At 44.3% G+C, this 27,994-nt stretch overlaps 1 protein-coding gene across 1 annotated transcript in view; it reads right to left on the reverse strand.

The window, feature by feature from the left end:
- The window catches only part of gw (trinucleotide repeat containing adaptor protein gawky), a 238,672-nt gene that overhangs the window by 124,546 nt on the left and 86,132 nt on the right, over window positions 1-27,994 (reverse strand). The window contains 4 exon segments of the mRNA XM_080274238.1: window positions 4,142-4,247; window positions 6,309-6,510; window positions 6,804-8,959; window positions 9,086-9,208. Of these exon segments, the coding sequence (XP_080130364.1) occupies window positions 4,142-4,247; window positions 6,309-6,510; window positions 6,804-8,959; window positions 9,086-9,208 (2,587 nt within the window).

The following is a 27,994-nucleotide window of genomic DNA, read 5'->3' on the forward strand; positions in this document are numbered from 1 at the left end:
ACACCTTTGCCCCCACGTGACCTTTGTTTACGGTCCCAGCCCCAACTGACCGCCACCATTCCACCCCTCATCCACCAGTCAGCCGGTTTGCATAATTCTGTTAACTACCGAAGTGTTCATTGTATGTACTGTACTCATAAAAATGGAAATATAAAGAAATAAAATCTTGAACATTTATTGGTGAACTGATGTTTAGACTGCACTGTAGAATTATCACGACACCTGTGCCCTCACATGAGCATTGTTTATGGTCACGGCCCCAACTGCACTTCTTCCCCACTCAACCGCCACCATTCCACCCCTCAACCGCTGATCAGCTGTTTGCACAAAATAAAGTAAGTGATGTGCAAAGTGCAAGCATATTATTTTTTTTTCTTCTAACAAAGTAAACATTCATTCCTATTAACATTTTTTTTCAACTCTACCAGTGCATATGCATTCTAAGATGAATTAATGTGGTGCAAGTTAGAGTCGGTCGGTTAGGAAGAAAAACGCACCGGCGTTTGCTGTTTGCTGCTTAGCTTTCCCGAGGTGTCTGGTTTACGAGTTCCATGCCTGTCTTTCGAGACGATTTATCCATCCAATACTGAAATCACACTCGACTTCTATATTCATTTTACAGTGAAACTATCTTGCTTTTCTTGTATAAGAGGACCAGAAATACGTGCTCCCTTAGATCTTGCTAAGCAAAACCACTCGTACGATGAAAAGTATGCCTTTTTTCAATGGTCTTACTTGTTTTGCTTTTCATGAAAAATTCATTAAGCTTGGATGCTTGGGTCTTGATATCATAAATCACTGAATTTCTTACATTATATTCAGTCATCTGTGTTTTAAATGTTCGCCTCTTTCAAGTCAATTGCATATGTCCAGCTTCTGTTTCAAGGTAAGCACGACATGCTTACATTTAATTTGCTCTTTAGGCATTTTAGAGTGTAGAAATACCATCTATTAGAACAACACACAGCAAGAGAGCTGTTTACTGTCTGGTGGTAAAAAGCAGACTGGTGATTTATGGAGGGTGTGGAGGATGACTGAATTCAAGTAGGGGAAACAGGGGAAGAGGAAGGGTGGTTGAGAGGATTTACTAGGGATTTACATTAGCTGGAAATGCCTTCACCTGGCTTTGTCCGACTTCACCCAGCCTTGCGTGACACGATAAAACGGCGGTTTGGCGGTCCATTCAAATTGGCGTACAGTTATAACTTACTGACACATTCACCAGCCCTTAAATTTTCCCATTTTTCTGAGTATTCCGTTTGTCTGGATACCAGATAGCAGGGATTGTACTGTATATATATTTCAGGGTCATCTTGAATGTAAGAACCAACTTGCCTAGTCCTGGGCTCGTATGCTCCTCATGGGGCAATGTAGGATTGGATGGATGGATGGATGGATAGATGTGTGTGTGTGTGTGTGTGTGTGTGTGTGTGTGTGTGTGTGTGTGTGTGTGTGTGTGTGTGTGTATATATATATATATATATATATATATATATATATATATATATATTTATATAAATATATATTTATATATATATATATATATATATATATATATATATATATATATATATATATATATATATATATATATATTTTTCACTTTTAATGCAAGAAAGAAGGAACCAAAGGCCAAGGGCCCGCAAACTGTTCTTTCCAGGAAAAAAACAAAAACAATACAAAAGAGAGCCAAATTCAAGATCCGTTCATTTCGAGATGCCTGGACACACTGCATTTGAAAGACTGGGGATTACAGGAAGTAGGAAATACAGACAGAGGGAGACAGTTCCAAAGTTGACCTGTTGCATATATGAAGGACTAGGAATAACAGTTAACTCTTGCATTAGAGAGTTGGACTGAAAAGGAATGAGAGTTTGTTGCCAGATGGGTGCTACACGCCCATCGTAGAGGTGGAGGGATGCAAGCAGACAGTTCAAAGGAGCAGCGACCATTGACGTAGCGACAGAAAAGAGATAATGATATTATATATATATATATATATATATATATATATATATATATATAATCAATTTAACCCTTTCGCCGCATTTCATGACTCCAGTCGTAATACTAAACATCACCTTTTACTCCAGATTACAACTTCTACCATTGGCCACCAAAAAAGTTTGAATGGACTACGTGATACTCCAGGCTCACACTGACGCTGCCATGGCAAAGGCGTCTCGGTATGTGCTGCCACCACACGACAAGACATAACATGATGCCATGTTAATGAATTTTACTTACAGCATTATTTTCATGAAATAACAGGCACTTACTCAACTTTATACTGCACTATTATAGGATGCCATAAAAGAAACTGTGTTGAGTTTGTATAGAAATGTATGTTTCTAAGCCATTAACTAAGCAGTCAATAAAAGCCTATTTTTTATATTTCAGTCTCCTTAGCTGTTCCCTCATTAATGTATACAGTTACTGATCAATTTAAAAACTGAAAATGGAAAAAAAAAAAACATGTTACAGATATAAAAATGATGCAAAAAACTAATTCTGACCATTTTCATTTTTTGAGGGATAAGTGTCACATTTTGAGAACCAGTTCTAAAATAAATTCTGCAGAGAAAGGGTTGAAAAAAAAAACTGTGGTCCCAAACCATTTTGCAGAATCAGTATTTTACTGTATCAAGTTTTCTCATTCTTCCACTTACTGACATCTACCAGTATTTCCTTATCTACGGCAGTAAAGTTACAGAACCAAATGTAATAAAAAGCAGCACTCATCCAAGACTGAATACTACATGGATGAAAGATCTCCCGATGCTCGAAGCATCAAATGTGAGTGATGGATATTCCTCATCCATGCAAGCATTTCATTTATTGATGCTCAGGATCATCCTCTTATTTACGAATATAAAATGAAGGGAAGAAATGGCAGGAACAAAATTAAATATCATCCATAACTAAATGTTGTACAGCCAAAGCAATAACTTTCAGTAAGCGAAGACTTCTTTGTACACATTCCAGAGGACTAAGTGCTCCATTTGCAGATGTTAGTTACTCTGTCTACGGCAGGAATTTTAAAATTTCCTATCAGAGGGCTAAACCCCTGCCAGACTGATTCTTTGTAAGGCAGTTAACCTCCTCCGTCATTGTTTTAAACCAATGCAAACTGTACCACATATGAGGCTTGCAGCATGGCCTGTGCAGACCTTAATTGTGCCTCATATGAAGTCTGCAGTATGGCAAGGGTTAAAATGGGTAACAGGGGAAAAACTAGTCTAGTTATGCAACCCTAGCTTTCCCACATGATTTAACTTCTATTTGTGAGCTTTCCTATGCCAGTGTAACTCCTATCTCTGAATTTTCCCATGAGAATTTAACTAAATCCAACTTTTCCCATAAGGTTTTTGCTTCTATCTCCAAGGATTCCCATGAGATTTGAACTCCTGCATTTTCCCATGACAATTATCAAGCTTCTCCCAACAGATTTTAACTCCTTTCTCTGAGCTTCCCAATCAGATTATAACCATCTCTGCTATTTTGGCCCTCTCTCTCAATCACTGTCACCCTGCAGACATAAGGGTCCCAGTGTAGTTAAAAATAATATAAAATAAAACAAATCATAATGCTCCGAGAGACAGGGGTAACAGGTTCCGTTTTGAAATTATGTGAGGTTAAGGTGGTGGTCGTCATCTGTACACACACAAATTTGGGGGGGCCATTAGGACAAACATGAACATGTATTTTTGAAGGGGAGGGTGGGATGTGATGTGAGAAATCTATCTATACAGATCAAATATAAATCACTTTTATCATCTGCATGCAAAGACAACATATTAGATTATCAATGACAGCCCAGTTGGGATGATTTGCCTATCCTACGTAAATTCATCATTAGGACAAAATCAGCAATGGACTTTCCCCCATGATTTATCAAAGGATTCAAATTTTGGTCAACAAAATACAGTAAAAAAAAAAAAAAAAAAGACACACAAGCAATGGAGCTTTACCCACAAAGTCTCAGACTAACAAAGAGCACTCCTGAATTGAATCTTAAAAAAAAAAAAAAAAAAAAAAAAAAAAAGCAAGGTGTTGGCCTGGTCTATGAGAGCACAAAGCAGACAGCCATGACAGACAGGGACCAAGCTGGTGAAAGCAACGCGAGGGCGCCCCCAGGAACGTAAAGAAAGATGACTGCTTTGTTAACTTACAGGGAACGGGAAGTGAGACTCAGGAATGAGGGCTTTGGGAGATCTGATATCAAGCAGAGGAGGGTAACCAGTCATCTGGAATTAGTTAACCTCCATTACCTTCACCCTCACCTGTTGCAACAACAACCTGTCTCCCATAATACAATACTGAGTCTCAGAATAATTAGGACACACATGTATCAAGAAATTCAGTGTGTCTTAGCTGTCAGGACATAGGGCTGTCTCCACAAATATGTCATTATCAAACATGAAATGCATATCAAGCATGCTCCCTCTTTTCACTACTAGGACAACTATATTCTGACTTTTCTTTAACCCACCAAGGGCTCTCTAAAAGATTAATACATACAGGACCAATGAAATTCATCACAGCACTGAGGGTGGTGACATCTACAAACACCCAAACTCAAGGGATAAGTACCAAAAATGTTTTTGTTTCTTACCTAAGAGAATTCTCCTAAGTACCAATATATATCTAAGAAGAAAACTTATGCCCTACTACAAATATACAATACAAACTGATGTACTGAATCTGTATTTCATTCAGTCCATCCTACCAGTCTGGACACCCAAGCTTTCTCAACCATACTGAGTTTTTAAATGAAGTTCTAACTCAACTGCAACAGCTTCATCTCAATAAAAACTTGTCCTAATGTGGCCCCAAGCATGGTTCCATAAAAACAGATCAATGCCACTTTGCTGGATACAGAATGTCAGAGCAAACAACAAAATTCATCATCTGCAACAGGCTAGAACCATGATGCAGGATCACTTGAGCACCTAAACTGGCAAGTAAATCACATCTACTGTAATCCCCTTAATATATTCTTAGCTCTCTGAACTTTTTATGTTGCAATTTTGGAAAGCTTAAGGCAACACATCTATTTTGAGGAAAGACGGAAATGCTTGTCAGAATATTGAGAAACACATGATGAATTCCCCCTAACAATATTCAAATAAGGTGCTCCAGAGATGGCATCTTTATTCTAACACTTAGCTAATCCTTATGACACCTTCTCTTCCACCAATTTTGGTAATTTTATCCCATCTCACAACAAGCAAAAACATGTCAGTACTCCAGGAGATGCAATGTCAGATTATTACCCACCCTGCCAAGTCACAACAGAACTCATCACAACGTACACCAGTTTCCAGTCAGGGCACAAAAAAAAAAAAAAAAAAGGTTAACACGGAGATTCTAGCAAAGAACACAGAATATGAATAGGAAGCATTATCAAAGAATTCTACATTATTACTGGGCAGGGTGGGGAAGTCTCAAGTGGGTAAAATTACCCACTATATGACTGCTGTAAATGTCTACATACCTGGCCTACCCAAATCCAAATAATACTCATTCTTCACCTTCTACTAACAGAAATCCTAAATCATAAAGTTCATACTTGTGATGACTGCACTTGACAGACTAATTATAAGCATTTTTTTTTCTACTTCAAACAGACTGTTTTCCTTACCTTTTTTCCTTTATAGTTACTATATGAAATTTACCATCTGTGATGCAAGAACTGCAGTACAGTATTCCTTCAATGTTCTGTACCTTTCTGTATCTTAATAATCAAGGATATCAGTGAACTGAATTACAAAATATAATATCTATTTCTAGAGTTATTTTGCTTCAAAGTACCAAAGAATGGCAATACTGTAATATTGTTATTATTCTTGCATTGCAGTTCAAAGGTAAAACACGGTTCCAGATGCTCCTGCTCTTTAAACAATACAACAGCTTGATCTGAGGCGATAAGGAAGACAAATCAGTTTGCTTGCCAAAGATCTAAATGACAAGGCAAAGTCAAGACTGTTCTAGGCTACTGATGTTGTGTGCGGGGCCATGATGCACTCAGGGCAAGCGTGAGGTTGGGTCAGCTGACACCCAACCCACACGCCTGCCACACCCCTTGCTGATCATGCAGACACTCACACCTCCTCATGTACACCCACCACAACCACCCAGGTTAATGTTGGGTTATGTACAGGCATGGTAGAGTATATTATAGTTCACACAGGTCCAGTAGAGTACATCCGGTACATACAGGCCTGATGACTGAGGGAGGCCAGAGGTGCAGGTGACATCCAGCAACACTATGGTATAATGGCTGTCACCCCTTCCCTCTGTCTTACCTGTTTCTGGTGGCCCCAGCCCTGCAGTTCCATCTCACTTTCACCCCAGCCCACAGGTCCACCTTGACCCCCTGTAGGGGTTTTGGGTTTGGTGCCCCACGATGGGGATGTGATGGGGGGTTCACCCCATCCTCCAGACTTTTCTTCCCCCCACATGCCACTACCCGTATCGTGGGGGGGATCACTCCAGCTGCCATTCCTCCTGCAAGAGCAATAACCTTCTGATATATATATTGGGTTCAACACTACACTAAACAACATTATGCCACCTGCTGCTTCCTACAAATACACTCTACTCTCAGAAAGTAGCCAGAGCAGGAGATCAAAAGGATCCTAAATAGATTTTAAATTTCAGATATCATGGCAAGCTCATTTAATATTTTTGGCATTGTACAAAACGTATGGACTGGGACTACTTGTCGAGATGTAGCTTGTTTATCAAAATTTAGGACAGTTAATTCGAGTAAAAAAGTCAAGGTGTGAAGTGGTACTAACCCATGCTGTCCCCACATGCGCTGATCTGGTTTGAGTCCCGTTGGTATGGGTGGCCCTGGCATTCGGCCTTGCTGATGGCCAGGCATGCCAGGACGCCCCATCATGCTGGGTGTGGGCATGTCCTTCCAGCGGGACACATTACCTTGCTGCTGAGGGTTGCCCCAAACTGCTGTGCCATCGTCACGCCGCTGTGAGGGTGGAGACGGCTCCTCCCATCCACTGGGGCCATTGGGGCCACTTCCCTTCATCTCTTTAGGGCCATTCCACTGACCTGGGCCACCTGGACCACCAGGGGGCACTCCATGTGTCAAACTACTGTGAGGGGCAGGGTGAGGGCCACCAGGATGGCCGCTGTGTGAGGCAGAGTGAGGTGCCCCATGGTGCCCATGTGGTGCACCATGAAGGCCATTGTGTGGGCCAGGGTGAGGGCCACCAGCATGGGGAACTGTATGAGGGCCATTAGGTGGAACTGTGTGAGAAGCATTAGCATGGGGGCCAGGGATAGGACCAGTGTGTGAACCTGGGTGACCCAGATGAGGTCCTGGCTTGTGGGGTCCACTGGGGCCCCATTCACTGGGAGGATTTTCAATACCTGACCTCTGGGGTCCATGCTCACCCCAGCCACTGCTGCCACTGCTACCGGCACCACTATTTCCACTCCAGTCAATGTTCTTCTTTGGAGGAGCTCCTCCCCCCCAACCCCCAACATTGGGTGCAGCAGGAGTGTTGGCACCCCACTGTGGGTTATTTGGTGGCACACCTGTCCACACATTAGAGGAGTCTGGAGCATCATCATCCTCACCCCAGGTGCCCCCATAGTTGGAGGAAGGGTTGTGTCCCCAGGGGGCCTGCTGGGCTTTGGGAGGAGCAACACCCCCATTGCGTAGATTGTTCTCCCAGAGGTCACATCCATTATTGACATTTATCTTAAAGTGTGGGGCAGCTGGGTCTTTGCCGGGTTCAGGTGATCCAGGCAGGTCCCACGTAGTATCCTGATTTACATTCTCGCCACCCCAACCCTCACTACTTAGCAAAGCCTCCCTGATGCTCTGCAGCTGCTGCTCCATGTGTCGTTTCTGTGCATCCCCGGATCCACTGCCCGCTGGAAGACCTTTCCCTGCAGCCTGAGCCCATGTGTTGCCCCCGCTGCCCTGCCCAGTCCCACCCTGCTGTCCCCCCTGCCCACTGACTCCTGTTGGGCCCTGTTGCCCTCCAGAGCTCCCAGCTGGGGTGGTCTGCTGGTTGGCTGGGGAGCTGGGCTGCTGCGCAGGGCCAGTGCTACCCTGTGTAGGTTTCAGGTTGCTGCCCTGGGCTGGAGATGTGTTCGGTGCCCCCCCACCCCGGTTGGGCCCTGTTCCCCACTGGCCCTGGGAGGTGGACTGGTTGGCTGCAGAACCCCCCCATCCAGCTGTCTGGGTGGCAGAGCCACCCCACCCATTGGCTGCGCTCTCCCCCCCACCCAACAACCCCAGGCCACGTGGAATGCCCCACTTATTAACTTCAATAAAGCCTTGGGGGAAGGAAGCAAAACCAAACTTTCCAGGCTTGCCTGCAGCCTGGAATTTTGATGAAGTAGGAAATGAAGCGTATTGGTTGCAGGTTGCACTTGGTTGGGGCAAGATGGCCGCAGCCGCCTTGCTGTCCCGGTTAAAGCTAGGGTTGCTACCCTGGAGTTGGCTGTTGGCATTATTGTTGGCCATTGAGCCAGGAATGTTGAGACTGGCCTGTGAGGGAGTGTGTGGTGGCGGCGAGGTGGGCCGGAGTGTCTGCCGCTCCGCCCCACCCTGCTGCTGGCCGAGGGAGGTCACAGGCGTCTCCTCCGGGGCCCTCCCCAGCCCAGGGCACCCAGGGACAGTGGTGGAGGACGGACGGGTGTGCCCCGCGCTGGCTCCGCCGCCGGGCCCTGGCGTGGAGCTGAATATCACAGACAAAGTTTGCACAGGTTGGCGGAGCAGGTGCGGGTCAGCTCCGGCCCCCCCCGCCCCGCCAGCTGTGTCGGGGGACTGGCCGCCAGCCCCACAACCCGGGGCGCCGGCCTCGCTAGCTGCCGACCTGCCAGTTTCATCACCACGGGAAATGCTCTGGCTACTGCTGGTTTTGTGGTCCACATCCCTTTCATTTTGTGCTTCACACACCATGCCAAAGGTCTCCACAGCCTGCAACAACATACACATCACCTAGTTCAAAGGAGAGAAATAATGCAAATTAAAATGAACTTATTTCCAAACAGTAAACATGTACACAGCTATAATGAAAAATGGAATGGCAGATGACATACTTACTGTAGAGGTATCAGGCACTTTGTTGGTAGGAAACTCAGGATTTGGCAAGTTTGTGACCGCGAGGGCCCGGTGTGGTTCACAGTGGCTGTCCATACTGGCGCACAACTCACCACCTACACAACACTGTCATCAACAAAACACAAATCAATCAATGAATAAACAGAATGAGTCAACATTAAATGTTGTATTCTGCAATAAAATGGTTATAATCATATGTGTTCCTGTGTCTTTTCCATCCTCAGGTACCTAATACCTATTTCTGACTAGTGAACAATACAAAAACCATCTGTTTGTTATCTGCTGTAGAATACTGTACATCTGCCCTGTGTCTGTCATCTGCTGAGGAATACTTGTACATCTGCTCTATGTCTGTCATTTACTGCACCATGCTGACCGTGTCTGGCAAGCAATTTATTGGACAACACTGAGGAGGTATGCTTCTCATCTACTTACGAGTATGGATACCCCATACTGAGACAGTAATATCACCACATGACATTATCTGACTCCTGTAGTCTATTTCATTTCCTTCACTGACCTTAACCCAATGACTGCGGCTGTATCGTATATGATATTTGAGTCCAAATGGCTCTGACTGCAGCTGTATCATATATAATTTCCTGCTTTCAAAAATTCTGCCGTCAGAAATGGTATGAAATAAATCAGCTAGCAACTCATGGCACCCTATACAATTTTGCCATACACAGATTATGAATTTTTACAAGGACCAGAGCTCGGCTTAGTAACCTACAAAATGCCAAAGGTAATGGTACGAAATCTTCTCCACACCACCACTATCAGTAACCCAAATAAATACTGGATGAAATCTCTGGATGAGTGTAGTGATGATTGTGATACATTGCTAGATGATGACACCGTTGGTTCACATGCTGATTTACACCTTCTCTGATCACAAGATTTACACTGACGACACAGTGCAACCAAACACGTTGTTCACCTGGCACCAGCGCACAGGGAATATTTATTACTTTACGGACCTGTTTCAGAGGTTACTTGTTTGTTTGCTATATTGTGTTATATACCACTGAACTCGGGATTTTTTTTCTATATTGTGATATATACCATTGAACTCGGGATTTTATTCTCTTTCTCTTAATATTATTTTTTTTCAAATATTTTTTTCTAAGTATTTGAAAACTGCCGCACATGGGATGTACATGTAAAAAACACTGACGCAGTGAATGGGTTAAATTACATTACCCTGCATTATCTGCAGCTTTTCCTTCATCACTCTCCATTCATATGTACCCTGTACTGAACCCACTCTCCCTGTCCTTCACTGATCTCCCCAAGCCATCCTTCTAACTTAGAGTTTATGCAGTCTTTCACTTCAGACAGTTCTCCAACCCTCCAGCAGAACCAAGACTCACTCCTGTCTTCCTCCTTCAATATTCACTACTACTTACAAAAGTACTGTTAATGCTGGCATTCAACAATGTGGCTCCTACTCTATGATTAACTGAAAAAAAGTTAATAAAAGGTATATATGGAAAGCAGGAGCCAAGAAGCTTCATTCACAAGCAATTACAAGGCTTCCTAGTGTCTTCTCTACCCAAAATTTATTTCTGCATTAGGAACATCAACATCCCCAGTATATGTGGCCTGTAAAACTCATCTAACCATTATCCAATCGGTTATAACCCATCAAGAACTTTGGAACCCAGAGTCAAGCTACAAACTCCAGACTTAAGTGAACTATTGTTCATCCCTAGGCTGAAATAAGTACATATAAAAAAATATATATTACCAACAGGACCCACTTAAACAAATAAAAATAAGGTTCCAGATCTTTTATTTTCTGCTATAAAAGCCACATTTTCACAATCTTTTGCCAAGATGAGCATTCCTTTTCACCCAGCTTTACTTTCAAGGTATCCTCAGTCACCACCAAGGATGGTGTTCAAATGACTGAGCAGGTACACCAATATCTGAATAACCCTGGTAGATGAACTGTCAGCCTGTTCATTCACATACAGTTTCAGAAGGCATATGCATAGCTACAGTACATTATCATCATTATCATTATCAAATCCTGTGTTGCCCCATGCGGAGCATAGAAGCCCAGGGCTAGGCAAGTTGGTCCTAACATTTAAGATGATAGTGGCCACCCTCACTCATCCCTGAGTGGCATTATGTGAGCAATAAACCCCAACCACCCCTTGGATATAAATCGACACAGGCTCAATCCTGTTGGGACTCCTTAAATACCCACTAAACCGCCAGGCGCCATAGTTTGCTTATATGGTTACCACCCAGTGTAGTAAGTGGTTTCCTGATGTATAGCAAATAATCTGGCTTGTCACTCACTGTAGTCACCCATTGACAGAAGAAGAGGAAGGAAAGAAAGAAGGAAGGAAGAGAGGAAAGGGCAGCAACCTAAGAGCAGCACTATATGAAAAAAAATATATATATATTCAAGTACTTGGGTAGTGTGATGAGTAAGGATGGAACTTTGCGGGATGAAGTACGTGAAAGGGTACAGCAGGGAAGAAAGGTTGTTGGTACACTGAAAGCAGTGATGAGAAATAGGGAGGTGAGTATGGAAATTAAGAAGTCACTGCATGATGGTATTGTGATCCCTACCCTGACGTATGGAAGCGAGGCGTGGATCTTGCAAGAGGGGAACAAGTCAAGAGTGTGAGCAGTGGAAATGAGTTACCTGAGAGGAGCATGTGGAGTGACGTGGAGGGACAGGTTGACGAATGAAGAAGTGAAGGAACGCTGTGGGGTAGATGTGGATGTGGTTGAAAAGATTAGGAGAAATACACTGAGGTGGTTTGGACATGTGGAGAGAATGGAGAATGAAAGACTGACTAAGAGGGTGTATGTAGGTGAGGTGGAGGGAGGGAGAGGGAGGGGTAGACCGAGGATGAGGTGGAGGGATGGAGTTGAGAGGTATATGAGGGAGGGGGGGGTGAGTTGGGGGGAGGGGAGTCAAATGGTGGGTGACAGAGTGACTTGGAGGCGTTTTGTCTGAGGCCACCCTTTGCGGGATTAGGGCGTCGGGCTATAGATAGATAGATAGATAGATAGATAGATATATATATATATATATATAATTACATAGCACGGTGTTCGAAGCTAAAACGAGTGCCATTTGAAAATCTACCTATCTACAGTATCTATTGACAGACGCCTTACTCCCATATGGGGTGGCCACAAACAAAACACCTCCATTTTGCCCTGTCCCCCACCATTTCACTGCCCTGCTTCCAGCTCACACCCCCTTCCTCATATACCTTTCTGCTCCATCCCTCCATCTCCTCCTTGGCCTCCCCCTTCCTCTGCCCCCCTCCACCTCACTCACATACACTCTCTTCAGCAGTCTCTCACTCTCCATCCTCTCCATATAGCCAAACCACCTCAATGTATTTCTCCTAACGCTTTCTATCACATCTGCATCCAAACCACAATGCTCCTTCACTTCCTCATTTGTCAGTCTGTCTCTCCATGTGACTCCATATGCTCCTCTCAAATAACTCATTTCCAAAGCTCTCACTCTTGACTTGTGTCCCTCCAACAAGGTCCAAGCTTCACTTCCATACGTTAGAGTTGGTATCACAATACTCTCAAGCAGCAACTTTTTACTTCCATGCTCACTACCCTATTTCTTATCACTGTTTTCAAAGAACCAGCTACCTTTCTTCTTTGTTGTACCCTTTCAAGCACTTCACCCTCTAAACTTCCATCCTTACTCATCACACTACCCAAGTACTTAATCCCTAGAGTACTAATAGGATCGATTAATCCTTTTCCAGAGTTCAGCTTGATGCTGAATAGGATCGATAGAGGAGCCTTTGGTAAAAAAAAAAAAAAAAAAAAAAAAAAAAAAAAAAAAAAACACACACACACACACACGGAAATTAGGCTTCGGCCCGATTGTGACATACATCGATGAAAACCAACGAGAACCAAGTCCTGAGTAGCAAGGGGGGAGGATCATGGCCCCTACCCATGGTGGGGGTGGATTTTCCCACTGCCCTATCGCCACCTACCTCTACCCCAAACCTTTTGTTCCCTCTCCCCCTCCCTCGCTTGTGACTGGACTCACAGCTCCTCCTACCAACTCTATAAAGCCGATTTTTCCATGCCACACTCCCCCCACCATCCTCCCCCCTCCATCCCTTCATACTCCCTCCACCTCCAGCTACTTTCTTGCTGTGGCTATGTGGTAAACATTTGACACATGAGAATGATATGATGTGCTCTGAGCCAGAGGGGCGACCATACATTTTGCTTCTTTGCTTTGACATCTAATTACCAAACTTTAATATACTTTATACATGTCATGTTTACCACCATTTAAATCATCTTGGCTAGCACTTTCAAGCTAAACAATAAAATTCATTTAAGTATAATTTTACCATTATATAATTAGCCATGTCAAAGTTTAACAATTACTGAAAACAAGCAAAATGCATGGTCACCCCTCTGGCTCAGAGCGCCTCATATATACATTTTCTGGTGTGTAAAATCAAGATCTTTCGTTCTATAATACCAAAATGCATGTTGGTGCAATTTTTTTCTTCTCTCCCTAAATGCAAGGGTTGCCAGTGTCAATTTTTGACAATTTTTAACAGGCTATAGCTCAGTAACCAGTTGGTCTAGAATGTTCTGGTTTGCGGCATAAGGTGTGTAAATTCAAGCTCTAAACCTTGGGCATGACACTTTTTGCTTCCGTAAGAGTTGAAAAATCGGCTCCATATACAGGTTTTCAGGGAAGTTCGGTCAATCAAACTGTGTATCCTAGGGGTTAAATGCACTCATTTTCCACTTCCTCCTCATCCAACTTCAATGTACATTCAGTGACTTCATTTCTCTCGAAGACCATGACGTGACTCCTCCCTACATTCACCTTCAGATTCCGTTTCTTACACACTCTCCTAGACTCATTCACCAAGCCTTGCAGCTCGCCTTCATCTTCACTTACCAACACAGTATCATCTGCAAACAACAGAACAGGGGCTTTTCAAACACTGCCCTCTCTCATTAGGGCCACTCCAACATCTACTGCCCTACCATGTATCTTTTTATAACCCCATCCACATGCATACTGAATAACCATGGAGACATAACACATCCCTGTTTCAATCCTACCTTCAAAAAGAAAAATTCACTCAGTCCACTGTCCACATGCACTGCAGCCTTAGCACCCTCATACATACTCTTCACGGCATGCAACAATTTCCCATTTACTCCATATTCTCTTAATACTTTCCACAATCCTTGTCTATCCGCCCTGTCATATCCTTTCTCCAAATCAATGAAGGCCATATACAACTTCCTTCCCTTCTCTAGAAACTTTTCCACTATAGACCTAAGAATGAATATCTAAGCTACACAACTGCTTCCCTTCCTAAAACCTCACTGTTCTTCTCCAACTAATTCCTCTGTTATTTCTCTGACTCTGTCAATAAATATCCTACCGTAAACTTTTCTCATCACACTAATTAGACATATACCCCTGTGATTACCACTGTCACGAATCAAATTCGCGACATTTTCCTTTTGTGAGAAACCACAAACTATTAGTGGAAAACTCACTGTGTATCGTTCAGTTAACCGTTTCTCTCTCCATTTCGGTGGTATACTTTTTTCAAAACATTTGTCACTGTTTCAAAAGTGACCGTTCTAATGAACGTCATTAAGTGCTCTACTGAGCAATATTATTGTTTCTTTATTGTTCGCCCCTGCTTGCCTCAACCGTTGGCCACGCCTTCTTCCGGCTGGCCTGTGCATGTATATACAATATCCTACCACACGCATCGTATCTGAATTCAGTCTTTTGTCTGTCGCGACGGAGTGAGGTTCTGTGCTCCAGTAGTGAGAGTGAGAGAGGTCATCTAGCACCCAGACTCCACTAGACTACAATTCTCCAGGCTCCCACCCTTCCTTGGTGATACACTACATTGACCAGTATTTTCTTTTCGTTTTCCTAGACTTAAGAGTTACTTAAATGTGCTGTTTCCTCTCATGCCAGCCGGCTGCGCCGCATGTTGTTTTCCTAGGCGTAAGAATTTAGCTTTTGAGTGAGTGAGTGAGTGCAATCTCTTTATTTGAATTCATTTTGAAATGTAACATTAAATTTATTCCTATGTAATCAATAAAATTTAACAGTTCTTTTTCTTTGAGCTTAATGTAATGTAAAATCGTGTTTCAATTCTCCATAATTAAGCTTATTTCCCTTATAGCTCCTAGCTTGCATAAACACTTTGCCATTCATAACCGGTACTTAGGCCAGTCTTGTTGTATTAAGCTTAAAATCCGTTGTGCCTTCTAGGAGTTAACGCATCAGCATGAACCTGATGTCATTAATAGTATTAGTTATTTATTGTCAGGGGTGAAGTAACTTTCTCCAGAAGCTAACAGTACTAATAAACAGCAATTGTGAGTAATTGGTCTCTGCTGTGTACTGTTGAGAAAGTTTATAAATTCTCGTTCTGAGAGAATCAGCGAAGCGAGCCGATATAAAGTAATCATTGCTTGATTTAGCAAGACAATTCATTGTCCCTGCTCTTCAATATTACTGAATATTATCATTTAATAATTGCATTTATTTAAAAACCCAGTGACAATTGGCGACCTCATTCCAGGATATTAACTCCTAGCTCTAAAGCTATTCACGAGATAATACTCTCTCGTTCATATTTAGGTATTTATCATTCAAGTTTATAGGCACAAGCTTACTGGTGTTTACCGTTAGTTTAGCAAGCGAATTTCTGCTTTATTAATCCATAGAGTATTTAACTCTATTTAGTACTTTATTTTTGTAACGCCAGACCATTTTATTTGCTCCTGGGAATCGCCGTACCCATTACGTTAATTATTGAGTCTTCCCAGTCATTTGCATTTTTGCTTTATTCTTTTCCAGTTAACTAGATAAGACTGGTCACCAATAGCTTGTGTCTGTATTCTTTACTTGGTTTATTAGCATTCGTTTGCGAAGCAGCAGTCAGTACTCAGTTTCGGCTTAGTAAATTAGTGTCATAGCTACCACTGTATTTTTACAGGAAGCCAAAGACAAAGACATGGGGCTTACCGAGCCCCAGGAAATTAAAGAGTACATACTCTCACGGCATAATCAGGAGCAGCAGTGCGAGAATGATGCCCGTGAAGAGCGTAAGATACAGCGCAAACACGAGCGAGAACAGCGCAAACACGAACAAAAACAACGCGAACTCGAGTCAGAACATGTGCGAGAATAACATGAATACGAGCAGGAACAACGTGAACATGAACGTGCTGAACGTGAGGCACGAGAAAAACATGAGCTTGAGGTTTTGAAGCTCAAGTGAGATTCCTTGGCTTCAGGCACATCTGCTGCAGCCAACCCAAGCTCCACTAGTGCTCTTCCTACACATGTCCTGGCGACCCCACGCATCAAGCTTCCTTCATACAAGGAAGGCGAGCGAATCGAGCCGTACATAGCTCGTTTTGAGGACATGGCAGACATGTATCAACTGGATGAGGCAGCTAAGCGGCTCCAATTTCTTAGTTTATTTGAGGGCCCTGCCCTCGATATTCTCCACAGAATTCGTGGAGACAATCTCATGTATGAGATGATGAAAGCTGCACTCATTAAGGCGTAAGGTCTCACAGTAGACGACGCCAAAGTTCACTTCATGCGAGCTCGTCTCCAAGACATGGAGACAGCTGTTCAGTTCCTCGACCGTCTCACTGCTTATTTAGGTGAGTGGATGGAGAAAGATGAAACTCCTTCCACGCGTGAGGGGATAATTGACCTTATGCTGCGTACACAGCTAGAGAGGTCGTGGCCTGCTGAGCTCATAGCACAGCTTAAGATCTGCCAGGTGAAAGATGCCAGCCAAATGGTGGAAAAGGCTGACGCATATTTCACTGCATACGGGTATCAAACTCGCAAGCAGCATACCTGGAACAGAAAAGCTAATAAATCTGGGAAACCATCTCAGACTGAACCCCAGCAACAAGGCCATTCTCAGAATAATGGCCAAGGTCCAAAACCGCAGTGGAAGGACCGGGGGCAAAACACTCAGAAACCTGAGTAGAAGAGGTACAACAGGTACCCTAACCAGCAGCAGTATCAGGCACGCAACTGACCGTCGGGACCATCCTTTTCACCACCAGCTCAAATGAATAGGAGGCAGGAAGCGAACGCAGCCTTCATTCCTCAGCAGCGGCAAGGTGGTGATGTCCCTAGCAGTACGGGTACTCTCCCACGGTTCACTAGTCCCACAGCGACAGTGAACACCCCTCCACAGATGGCCAATGTTCCATCTCCACAGGCAGTGAGTACGACCCCTCAAGTTTCTAAAACTCAGGGCACCACGTATGCCGCATCATTTATTCAGCAGCCTCGTGAGTGGCTAGCTGCTTCCTCCACAGGCCCTCCCACAGGTGACAGTACCTTCCTTGTTCAGCCAGAGTTTGTGGGAGGCATCCCTGTGAAGGTCCTGAGAGATAATGGATCATCAGGTTGATCTGTCAAGCAGAGTCTAGTTCGGCCTGAGCAGTACACAGGTCGACAGATCCATGCAAACCTTATTGATGGATCAGTGAGATTGTTCCCTGAGGCATGTATCCAGGTGGCATCTCCATTTCATACTGGTACGACACTCGCAGTTGTCATGCCAGAACCTTTATTTGACCTAATCGTAGGCAATATTCCCGGTGTCAAGGATAGTTGCACCGAAGATGACGCTACTCAGACTTCGGCTACAGTAACACGAGCCATGGCTGAGGCTCCAGACTGTGTCACCCCAGTGACCACTGAATTGCCGCAAGATCTGATGTGTAGCCAAATTGTTGTTCAAGAACAACATTCTGACCCGACACTTGCTGCTGTGCGAAAGAAACAAAAGGGTAGAGTGATAAAGTATTCACGGGGAGGTCGAGCCAAGTTCCTTTGTAAACAAGGACGGCTCTACCGTGAGTCACGAACACCCGAGGGCGAGATTCGACTGCAGTTTGTCGTTCTCGCTAAGTACTGCCTAGCAGTGTTAGAATGGGGTCATTGTTCAGCCTCAGGAGGTCACATGGGCAAAAGGAAGACCCAGGGCCGTATCCGAGCTGACTTTTTCTGGCCAGGGATGGGACGAGACATAGATAGTTTTGTGTGTTCCTGCAGTGTGTGTCAAAGTACCACTAATCAGGGACATGTCCTTCCTGTGCCATTTGAAACCACACCTGTAACCTCTGAGTCAGTTGAGAGACAGGGCAGTGGTAATGTGGGTGCAGACCTGATGTCTCACCTACTAACTGCTTACTAACTAGCAACTGTTGTATGCTGGGTTCCGTAGATAAGCGTCTTCAGAGATTTGAGTAATCCAAAGACTAGCCTGGTTCCCAGTTAAAAGTGTAGACCTGACATCTCACCCATTGGTCCCACAGGACACAGTATGTCCAGGGCCTGTACATACTTATATACCATAAGTTAAGGGGGAAGTTTGAGAACCCTGCAGACAGTCCGAGGCTGTGTATGAATTACCTTGTGGAACGTCTCGAGCTGTGGGCCTCTCTGAGGATTCCCAGAGAATGCACAATATCCACACGAGTGTTCACACCCACGGTGGGTGTTAAAACGTGACCTGCCCGAGACTGCGTAGCGATTCTCAGCTTCCTGTCATTAATCGTAAACGTAGAGTTAGTTAACCAGTAAACTGGGTGATGGGATGTTGTTAAGGTGCTGTTCCCTTACATGCTGGCCGGCTGCGCTGCATGCTGAGCGAGGTGGACGCCAGGTTAGAGCTCCCCCTAAACTGGGTGATGGGATGTTGTTAAGGTGCTGTACCCTCACATGCTGGCTGGCTGCGCCGCATGTTGAGCGAGGTGTATGCCAGGTTAGAGCTTCCCCGCTCTACTGCCCAATTGCTTTAACATCTTGTATTTCTTAAGTTTTTAAATCTATTCTTATAACAATTTTAAAGGACCTTTCCCATCAGAACCTTATTTCCGAATGCCAGTACAGATCCCACCACAGGTGCTCCACTGGTGATCTTCTAACCTCCTTTTCAGACTCCTGGTCATCCTCCTTTCAGGACTCTAGGGAAAGTTTTGCCATTGCACCAGACATCTCAAAGGCTTTCGATCATGTCTTGGAATAAATGTGTAATTTCCAAACTGCTCTCTTACAGTTTCTATCCCTGTATCTATGCCTTCATCTCTACCTTCCTTTCTGGTCATTCTAAACCTGCTGATGTAGATGGCCACCATTCTTCTAGAGCTATCGAAAGTGGTCTTCCTCAGGACTCTGTCCTATCACCAACTCTCATCCTTCTATACATCAATGACCTAAGCCATACATCTAACCCTATCCACTCATTCACAGATGACTCTATCTTTCAATTTTCCATTCGCTTCTCGCAGCATCCACCTCAGCAGTTACTTCAACAAACATGGGATGAGACTATGGCACAATAATGTCTGACCTGGTTCATAACTCTGAGAGAAAAGTAATCTCGCAGTTTTTAATGCATCAAAACTACTACTTACATTTTTTGGCCACCAAACCTTCCACATGAGTATCCTCTATTTTTTGACAACAACCAATTCAATCCTGCATCATGTCTGAACATACTTGGGGTTTCATTCTCTCAGGATTTATCTTGGAAAAATCATGTTACCTCTCCTGTAAAATTTTCTTCCAAGAGATTAGGTGTGCTAAGCTGACTCCATGCCTTCTTTAACCTTGCACAGTTGTTGACTTTATACAGTGGTTTTATTCACCCCTGTGCAGAGCACGACTCTCATGTGCGGGGAGGCTCCCCACAAACACCTCTTCTCAACAAGGTGGAGTCAAAGGCTTTTCATTTCATTACCTCTCCTCCTCTTACTGGCTCCCTTCAACCTCTGTGTCTTTGCCACACTATTGCATCTTTATCTCTTTTCCATTGCTACTTCAATGGCCACTGCTCCTCTGAACTGTCTGCTTGCATCTCTCTGCCATTATCGAGGGTGCGTAGCACCCATCTAGCAGCAAACTCTCATCCCTTTTCTGTCCAACTCGCTAATGCAAGAGTTAACCATTACTCCCAGTCCTTCATGTATGCAACAGGTCTATGACCTACAACCTTCAGAGTTCTAAATGCAGTGTGTCCGCACCTCAAAATAAACAGATCTTAAAAGTGACTCTGTTAATTTGCTTTTATTTTTTTCTTGGGGGGAACAATTTTGTGTCCTTCTGGCAGTTGGATTCATCCTCCTCCTTGCATTAAAAAAAAAAAAAAAAGCTAACCAAGTAACAGATGAATACTCTCCTTTTAATGTGCCCTATTCATCAACTTCTACTAACCTAACCATGGTTATTTGTGTTTCTCATACTCAACATCATGTATGCATTTAGTGGGCCTAAATTAGCAATAAAGACAATTATGGCTGAAGCCTGGGGTGCATGGACCCAATTAGGATAAATCTCATAGGTTCTGCGTATTCATTATTGCACAATTTTATCATGCACTACGTTCCAATAAATCCCACAGATTCTCTGTTTTCATTATTACCCAATTTATGCATAATGTTCTGTACCAAAGTGTGTGTGTGTGTGTGTGTGTGTGTGTATACCTATTTGTAGTATACAGGAATTGAGCAATGCTCGTGTTGTCCTGTCTCCATATCCACATTTATCAAGTCTACCTTTACACACATGAATGTTTTTCTCATGCACCACCTCTTTGTCTAAGTCGTTCCAAATATTTAAGTATTTACCTAATATACCTAACTGTGATATACACGGATTGTACTATGCTCGTGGGTTTCCGTCGCTGTTTCTCAATACGTCAAATTTAGCTTTAAACTCGTTAAGTTTTTAGACTGGACGACCTCTTTGTCCAGGCTATTCCATAAGTCTATACTTCTGTAAGGAAAGCTATATTTCTTGATATCCTTCAAGCAGCTTGACTTTTTCAATTTCATTCCGTGTCCTCTTGTTGCTCTCTCATCCCATACAAACAGATCTTCTTTGTCAATTTTATCTACTCCCACCATGGTCCTGAACACTGCAATCATGTCTCCCCTCTTTCTCCTTTCCTCTAAGGAAGGCAAATCCAGCTTTTCCAGCCTCTCTCTGTATGACAGGTCTGCCAGACTGGGGACCATCTTGGTTGCTGTTCTTTGTATTCTCTCAATCTTGTTTATAGCTTTCTTTTTGTGTGGGGACCACACTACTGCTGCATATTCTAACCTGGGGTGGATCATGGCCACTATCAATTTTTTCATCATCTCCTCATCCATATAATAAAATGCTACTCTTACGTTAGTCAAGTGTGTGTGTGTGTGTGTGTGTGTGTGTGTGTGTGTGTAATTCACCGGGTCGGTCAGGATCACCTGATGGTCGTGATCGTCAGCTTTTACCCTCCCGGAAGGGAGCTGAGAGCTCATATAGTCCGATCTAAGGGCAAGGCTGTGACCTTCACATATGCACACACCTGTCCCCTTGCTCAAGGGGGACAGTAACCACCCACTTTGTCAGTGAAACTTTTCGCAGCCTGAGCGAGGCGCGAACTCACGTCTACCAGATGGCAAGCGAGAATGGTGCATGTTACCACTGCACCAGCGAGCGGTGTGTGTGTGTGTGTGTGTGTGTGTGTGTGTGCGTGCGTGCGTGTGTGTGTGTGTGTGTGTGTGTGTGTGTGTGTGTGTGTGTGTGTGTGTGTGTGTGTGTGTGTGTGTGTGTGTGTGTGTGTGTGTGTGTGTGTGTGTGTGTGTGTGTGTGTGTGTGTGTGTGTGTGTGTGTGTGTGTGTGTGTGTGTGTGTGTGTGTGTGTGTGTGTGTGTGTGTGTGTGTGTGTGTGTGTGTGTGTGTGTGTGTGTGTGTGTGTGTGTGTGTGTGTGTGTGTGTGTGTGTGTGTGTGTGTGTGTGTGTGTGTGTGTGTGTGTGTGTGTGTGTGTGTGTGTGTGTGTGTGTGTGTGTGTGTGTGTGTGTGTGTGTGTGTGTGTGTGTGTGTGTGTGTGTGTGTGTGTGTGTGTGTGTGTGTGTGTGTGTGTGTGTGTGTGTGTGTGTGTGTGTGTGTGTGTGTGTGTGTGTGTGTGTGTGTGTGTGTGTGTGTGTGTGTGTGTGTGTGTGTGTGTGTGTGTGTGTGTGTGTGTGTGTGTGTGTGTGTGTGTGTGTGTGTGTGTGTGTGTGTGTGTGTGTGTGTGTGTGTGTGTGTGTGTGTCACAAGACTTGAGCCAGCCCTGAGACAGGTGGCAACAAAGGGCTCCAGTCTCTGTAATTCTTAGGTATATGAGTATGTCTGACATCACCAGCTGCTGTAACAGTTGCACAATCCACCTGCAGTTTAAGTTAAACAATATTCATAACTCCCCTAGCTTCCATGCCACCTTCATGCTGTTCTAGCTCTTAAACTGATAAAACAAAAGCACACTCAAAACGTCATATACCCTAAAGCAATTGTATTCAAATGGCGGACTATGGCCCAAATCTGGACCCAAACAAGCTGGAACCAGTGACTTGCATCACTGAATATTCAGTGTCCCCCTAAAATTAAAGTCGCAATACTTAACATCTTTGGATAAATTTCACCAAAATTATGGCTCAAATAAATTTCATTTCATCTGGATACCATTATAAATTATGTTTAGCTACTGCAGTAATACAAATCCGTCCATTACATGGCTATGTGCAAACTAGTGATAATTAACAAAGAGGCCATCATTTTTTCCAGTTATTCTAGGAGCTTACGTCACTCACAGTAACGATTTTCATATTTCTAAATAGCATATTATCAATGTCATCTCGTCAGGATTAAACACTGGCAACAAAAGAACAGGAGTCCTTACCGCAAAATGTTATTTTTAACATGTGGCATTGTACATACTCATAGACTGTTGCCACTAGCCTGTTCAAATGATAAGATGACAGAGGGTACTGACAATTGTAAGACTGCTCACTGGTGCACAGTGTGGTGCTGAAGTGGTGGTGGAAGTGCTAAAGTGACTATGATTATGTAAGGAAGACAATATAGAAGTTTCATTTGTCTTTTTGAGAAGTTGGAAGTGTGGAAAGTAGATTCTTTTGTCTTACTTAACCACCTTACTAGCAGAAGAGAATATCTACTGTACTTTAAACCTGTTTTTTATTTGGTAAGGATATTGACTTTCTGCACAGTCCCATTCATTCATCATTCCTTCACATCCAATCCTACATTGCCCCATGAGGAGCACAGGAGCCCTGGGTTAGGCAGGTTGTCCTGACATTTAAGATGAGAGTGACCAGCCTCTCTCATCCCTGAGTGGCATTACGAGAGCAATAAACCCCAACCACCCGTTACATATACTCGTAAACCTTCACCGGCTCAATCTGATTGGAACGCCATAATTACCCACTAAACCACTGAGAGCCTAAATTTGGTTATATGGTTACCACCCAGCATTGTAAATGGTTTCCTGGTGTACAGGAAACCATTTGGCTTGCCTCCTCATGGGAAGGCATAGGATTGGATGATGGATGGATGGATGGAAAGTGTTTTATTCCATTAGTGATATCAACCCTTTAAGATAGCAATTATTTCAGGTGGGTCCCCTCCCCCAGCCGCAATTCGGGGAGGTTTTGGTAACTTTCACCAAGTGCAAACCGATTGTGTTCTGGATAAAGAGGAAGAATTTATACACCCAACAATGCAATCCACACCCTCGTAGGCCTAATGGTTACCACAAAATCGCGTGTAAAAGTTAAAAAAAAAAAGTTTATAAGTTACCCCTCGAAAACAATCTAAAACATGAAAATTTTTATAACCACCTATTTTTCTTATTGAAAAAGGGCATTTCAAAGTGTTTTGTCAAACCATGACAACAGGTGTATGTACAGTAGGTGTGGGGAGATTACTAGGCTCTCGGGTGATAAAAGTAGGCTGTGAAAAGTAGGCCTATAGGTACAGGGGTTAGGAAAATAACAAACTTCTCGCATGAAAAGAAAGCACTTCAGTGTGTTCTGTACCATCTTGGTGGCCTGACACCTCTCAGGGTGTCTGTAGGGGGGCGAGAGGGTAGTGAGGGACAAGGAGGGAGGGATGGGGTGGGGTTCAAAGGGGGGGGGGGAAGGCTAGCAGGGTGGGAAGGGACAAAGGTGGTGGTGGGAGGAGAGATGCAGGTGTGTGGAGAAGTGGGTGGGTGATGGGAGACAAGGAGGGAGTGAGTGAGGGGTAGAGGGTGGAATGGAGGCAGCCCAGAGGGGGGGATGCCCCCCAACCGCCCGGGTTGGTCAGATCCCGCCACCTCAGGGGTGAGTTCTCATTGGCCAGAAGCCAATCGGGGTGGAGGAAGTGCTCCACAGTTTTTTACAGGCCCCGCTCAATTGATGCAATTAGGAATTTGGCATAAAACTCTCATCGCATCAACTGATGCAATTAAGCATTAAAGGGTTAAATACAAGATTTTTTTAGCTGGACCTTTGCCACGAAGCAATATATGACTGGACCTTCAACGAAAGTAAATGAGGACCCCAGCCCTAAAGCAATCTCTTCCAAACCTGTCTGGACTATTCCTGGTTATACAGTAAACCCTTCATAAGTCAACTATATGGGGCTCTACAATAGTCTGACTTACCAAATTTTCTGATGAACTGAAAAACACACACACACACACACACACACACACACACACACACACACACACACACACACACACACGGGTGTTACCCCCCAATCCATTCATCCATCTTCCAATCCTACGTTGCCCCATGAGGAGCTTAGGAGTCTGGGGCTAGGCAAGTTGGTCCTGACATTTAAGATGAGAGTGATTAGCCTCACTCATCCCTGAGTGGCATTACGTGAGCAATAAACCCCAACCACCCCTTGGATATAAACCTTTGTTGGCTCAATCCGACTGGAGTGCAGTAATTACCCACTAAACCACTAGGCGCCAAAATTTGGTTATATGGTTGCCAACAAGTGTAGTAATGGTTTCCTGGTGTACAGGAAACCATTTGGCTTGTCACTCAGTGTAGAGTCACCCACAGGCAGAAGAATGAGGAAAGAATGAAAGAAAGATGAAAGAGGGAGTGTACGGTCACCCGTAGGCAGAAGGACAAGGAAAGAATGAAGGAAAGAAAGACAGAAGAGAATGGAAGGAAAGACGGATGGAGGAGAGGAAAGGGCAGACACCCGATAGCAGCACTATATCGAGTGAGTGGGTAATCGTAAATTATGTGATTATGGCACCTGGTGGTTTAATGGGTGATTAAGGTGCTCCAATCGGACTGACCCTGTGTAGGTTTATATCCAAGGGATGGTCGGGGTTTATTTCTAACATAATGCCAATCAGGGAGAAGTGAGGCTGGTCACTTTCATCTTAAATGTCAGGACCAACTTGCCTAGCCCCAGGCTCCTACACTCCCTATGGGGCAACATAGGATTGGATGATGGATGGGCTTGTTTATTAACACTAAACTGAAGAAGCATTTAAAAAACAATAAATATAAATAATAAAAACAATTCAGTGCATGTCATACACTAGGCTAGCATAGGAGGTTGCATAGATGGAAGGGTGCAACAGCCATTTAATTATATAATGTTCAGCACTTATTTTCACTTTACAATCAATTAAAATAAAATGTAACACTTGGAATATAATAAACTAAAATGCAGCACCTGGAATATAAGAAACTAAAATGTAACCCTTTGAATAAAGACTAAGTCACACCTTGGTCAGAGTTTGACTTACCAGAAATTCTGCCTTCTGCAGGGGCGACTTATAAAAGTTTTACTGAATCTTGCAATAAACCTTTAATATGACTTCAAGTCTTATATACCCACTCACCTGACAACAACACAGGGAAGGACCCCTACTAACTCCTTTCTTAGTAAAACACAAAAGGCCATGACCACTTTCCATCACTTCCACCATATTTACCAAAACTTTTGACTTTCCATTTCATATACCCTAAAGCAATCTCGACCAAACACAGCTGGACCATTCCTGGTTATACCTTGCAATAAACCTTTAATATGACTGTAACTCTTATATACCCGCTCATCAGACAAGCAAAACACAAAGCAGAACCACTATTGACTGCTTCCCTAGTAAAACACAACAGGCCATGACCACTCTCCACCATTTCCACCATACTTAACAAAACCTTTGACTTCCCACTATTCTCTCTGATTCTCCTGGATTCCGTACCCTCACTACACTTCCTTAACCCCTAAAATGCGGATCGTCGCATTTGCAACGGTCGGCCCAAAGGACAGAACGGCAGATCGTCGCGTTTGCAATTTGAGTTAATTTTGAATAACCGCAGGCAAGCAGGCTCCAGCTGGTATTGTCTATCAGTACCGCCACCCGTGAGCTACGTTTAGCACACTTGACCTTTGTACTACTGACCTCGGTTGTTGCCAAGTCTCATTTTTTTTACCCACCCATGCACCGATGCGCAGCCCTCCCTCGTTGTGCGATATGGCAACGCGCGGACGGCTCATACGTGTCAATCTGCGCCGTCATCTCGCAAGCACTTTCTGCTATTGGGAAACGCTTGTTTCCCCAGTTGTCACACTGTGATTTTTTCGCGCGGTTTGCCTCTGATTAGCGTCAGTCCACGCGAATCTTCCACGGTGACACCATGTCAAATTCAAGCTCTTCCGAGTCTGTGCCTTCCAGCCCTCCGAAAAAGGGTTTTGTGACCTCAACCCCCTTCAAAACCTTACCAGGGACTACTAAGGGACTGAGTGACTCTGCAATAGCCAGTGAACTATTGAAAGCTTCGATGGATTATGGGAGTGACATCGGTGTGTGGTCAAGCCTGGCAGAGTCTGACACGCAATCGAGTGCTGAGTCTGGGCCAGAAGTGACTGTTTCAGTGCCAGAAGTGAGTGTTTCAGTGCCAAGCACCTCAACAGGCAAGGCTCCTGTGAAAAGGGGCCTGGAATATGGGAAGGGGGCAAAGAGGAAAAGGAGTGGTGACCCAAGCTCACTGCCATTGTCCCCTACGCCACGTCACGCCACCGCCAGCCCGCCACGCACTCCCAGCCCCATTCTCTCGTCCTCCTCTTCTGCTGCCCTGTCTCCTGAGTCTTCTGAGTCGCCTTCACCACCTCGAAAGGGAAGCAGACGTTCTACTTTACGTAGTAGAGGTTTTCGTAGGCCCAGTGTTCGTGTTGGTAGAGTTAGAACTTTGTCCCCTAGTGTAAGGCTAGCTCGTAAGGAAACTCGCACTAGGCAACTCGGCAGTCACGCCACCACGAGTGACCTTGAACCCTCCGATAATGTCCCCACCACCACCACCACTACACCAACACGACCTAGGACAGCCTCTGCCTCACACACTGTCTCACCGCCTGCCTCACCCACTCCCACACGACCTGCCTCACCCCCCGCCGCCCCCAGCACCTCCCAGCCTAGGCAGGGCACTCTTGATGCCTTCGTGTGGTCAGAGGGCTCAGATTTTGTGCCGGAGGATCTGCCCTTTGATGACAGTGGGTGTGGAGTTTAGGCTGACTTCCCTGTCGACGAGGATGGTGAATGCTTGGACTACCTGTTGGCCTTCCTTGACAACAAGGTAATGGAGCAGATTTGTACCGAGACAAACAGGTATGAGGGGCAATCTGCTGCAGTTCGCGAAGGAGAAGGTGAGGCGGCAACGCCATCCACGTCGCGGATGGCAGCATGGGTGCCTCTAACGATCAGGGAACTTTTTGTATTTATTGGGTTGATGTTATTGATGCCCCACAATTGGAAACATAAGCTGGAGGAATACTGGAGTTCAGACGATCTTTGCCCAACACCAATTTTCAATAAATACATGAGCCGCGATCGTTTTAGGCAGCTCATGACTTACCTTCACTTCGCGAACAATGATGAGCCTTCCCGAACAGACCCATTATGGAAAGTGAGGGGAATCCTGAACTTGATCAAGGATAAGTTTACGAGGTTCCTGCGCCCTTTCAAGAAAGTGGTGATTGACGAGTCCTTGGTTTTGTTC

Source organism: Coenobita brevimanus, chromosome 57, assembly GCF_032717465.1.
Source record: "Coenobita brevimanus isolate Jiangsu-jjx chromosome 57, ASM3271746v2, whole genome shotgun sequence".
Taxonomy (NCBI): Eukaryota; Metazoa; Arthropoda; class Malacostraca; order Decapoda; family Coenobitidae; genus Coenobita; species Coenobita brevimanus.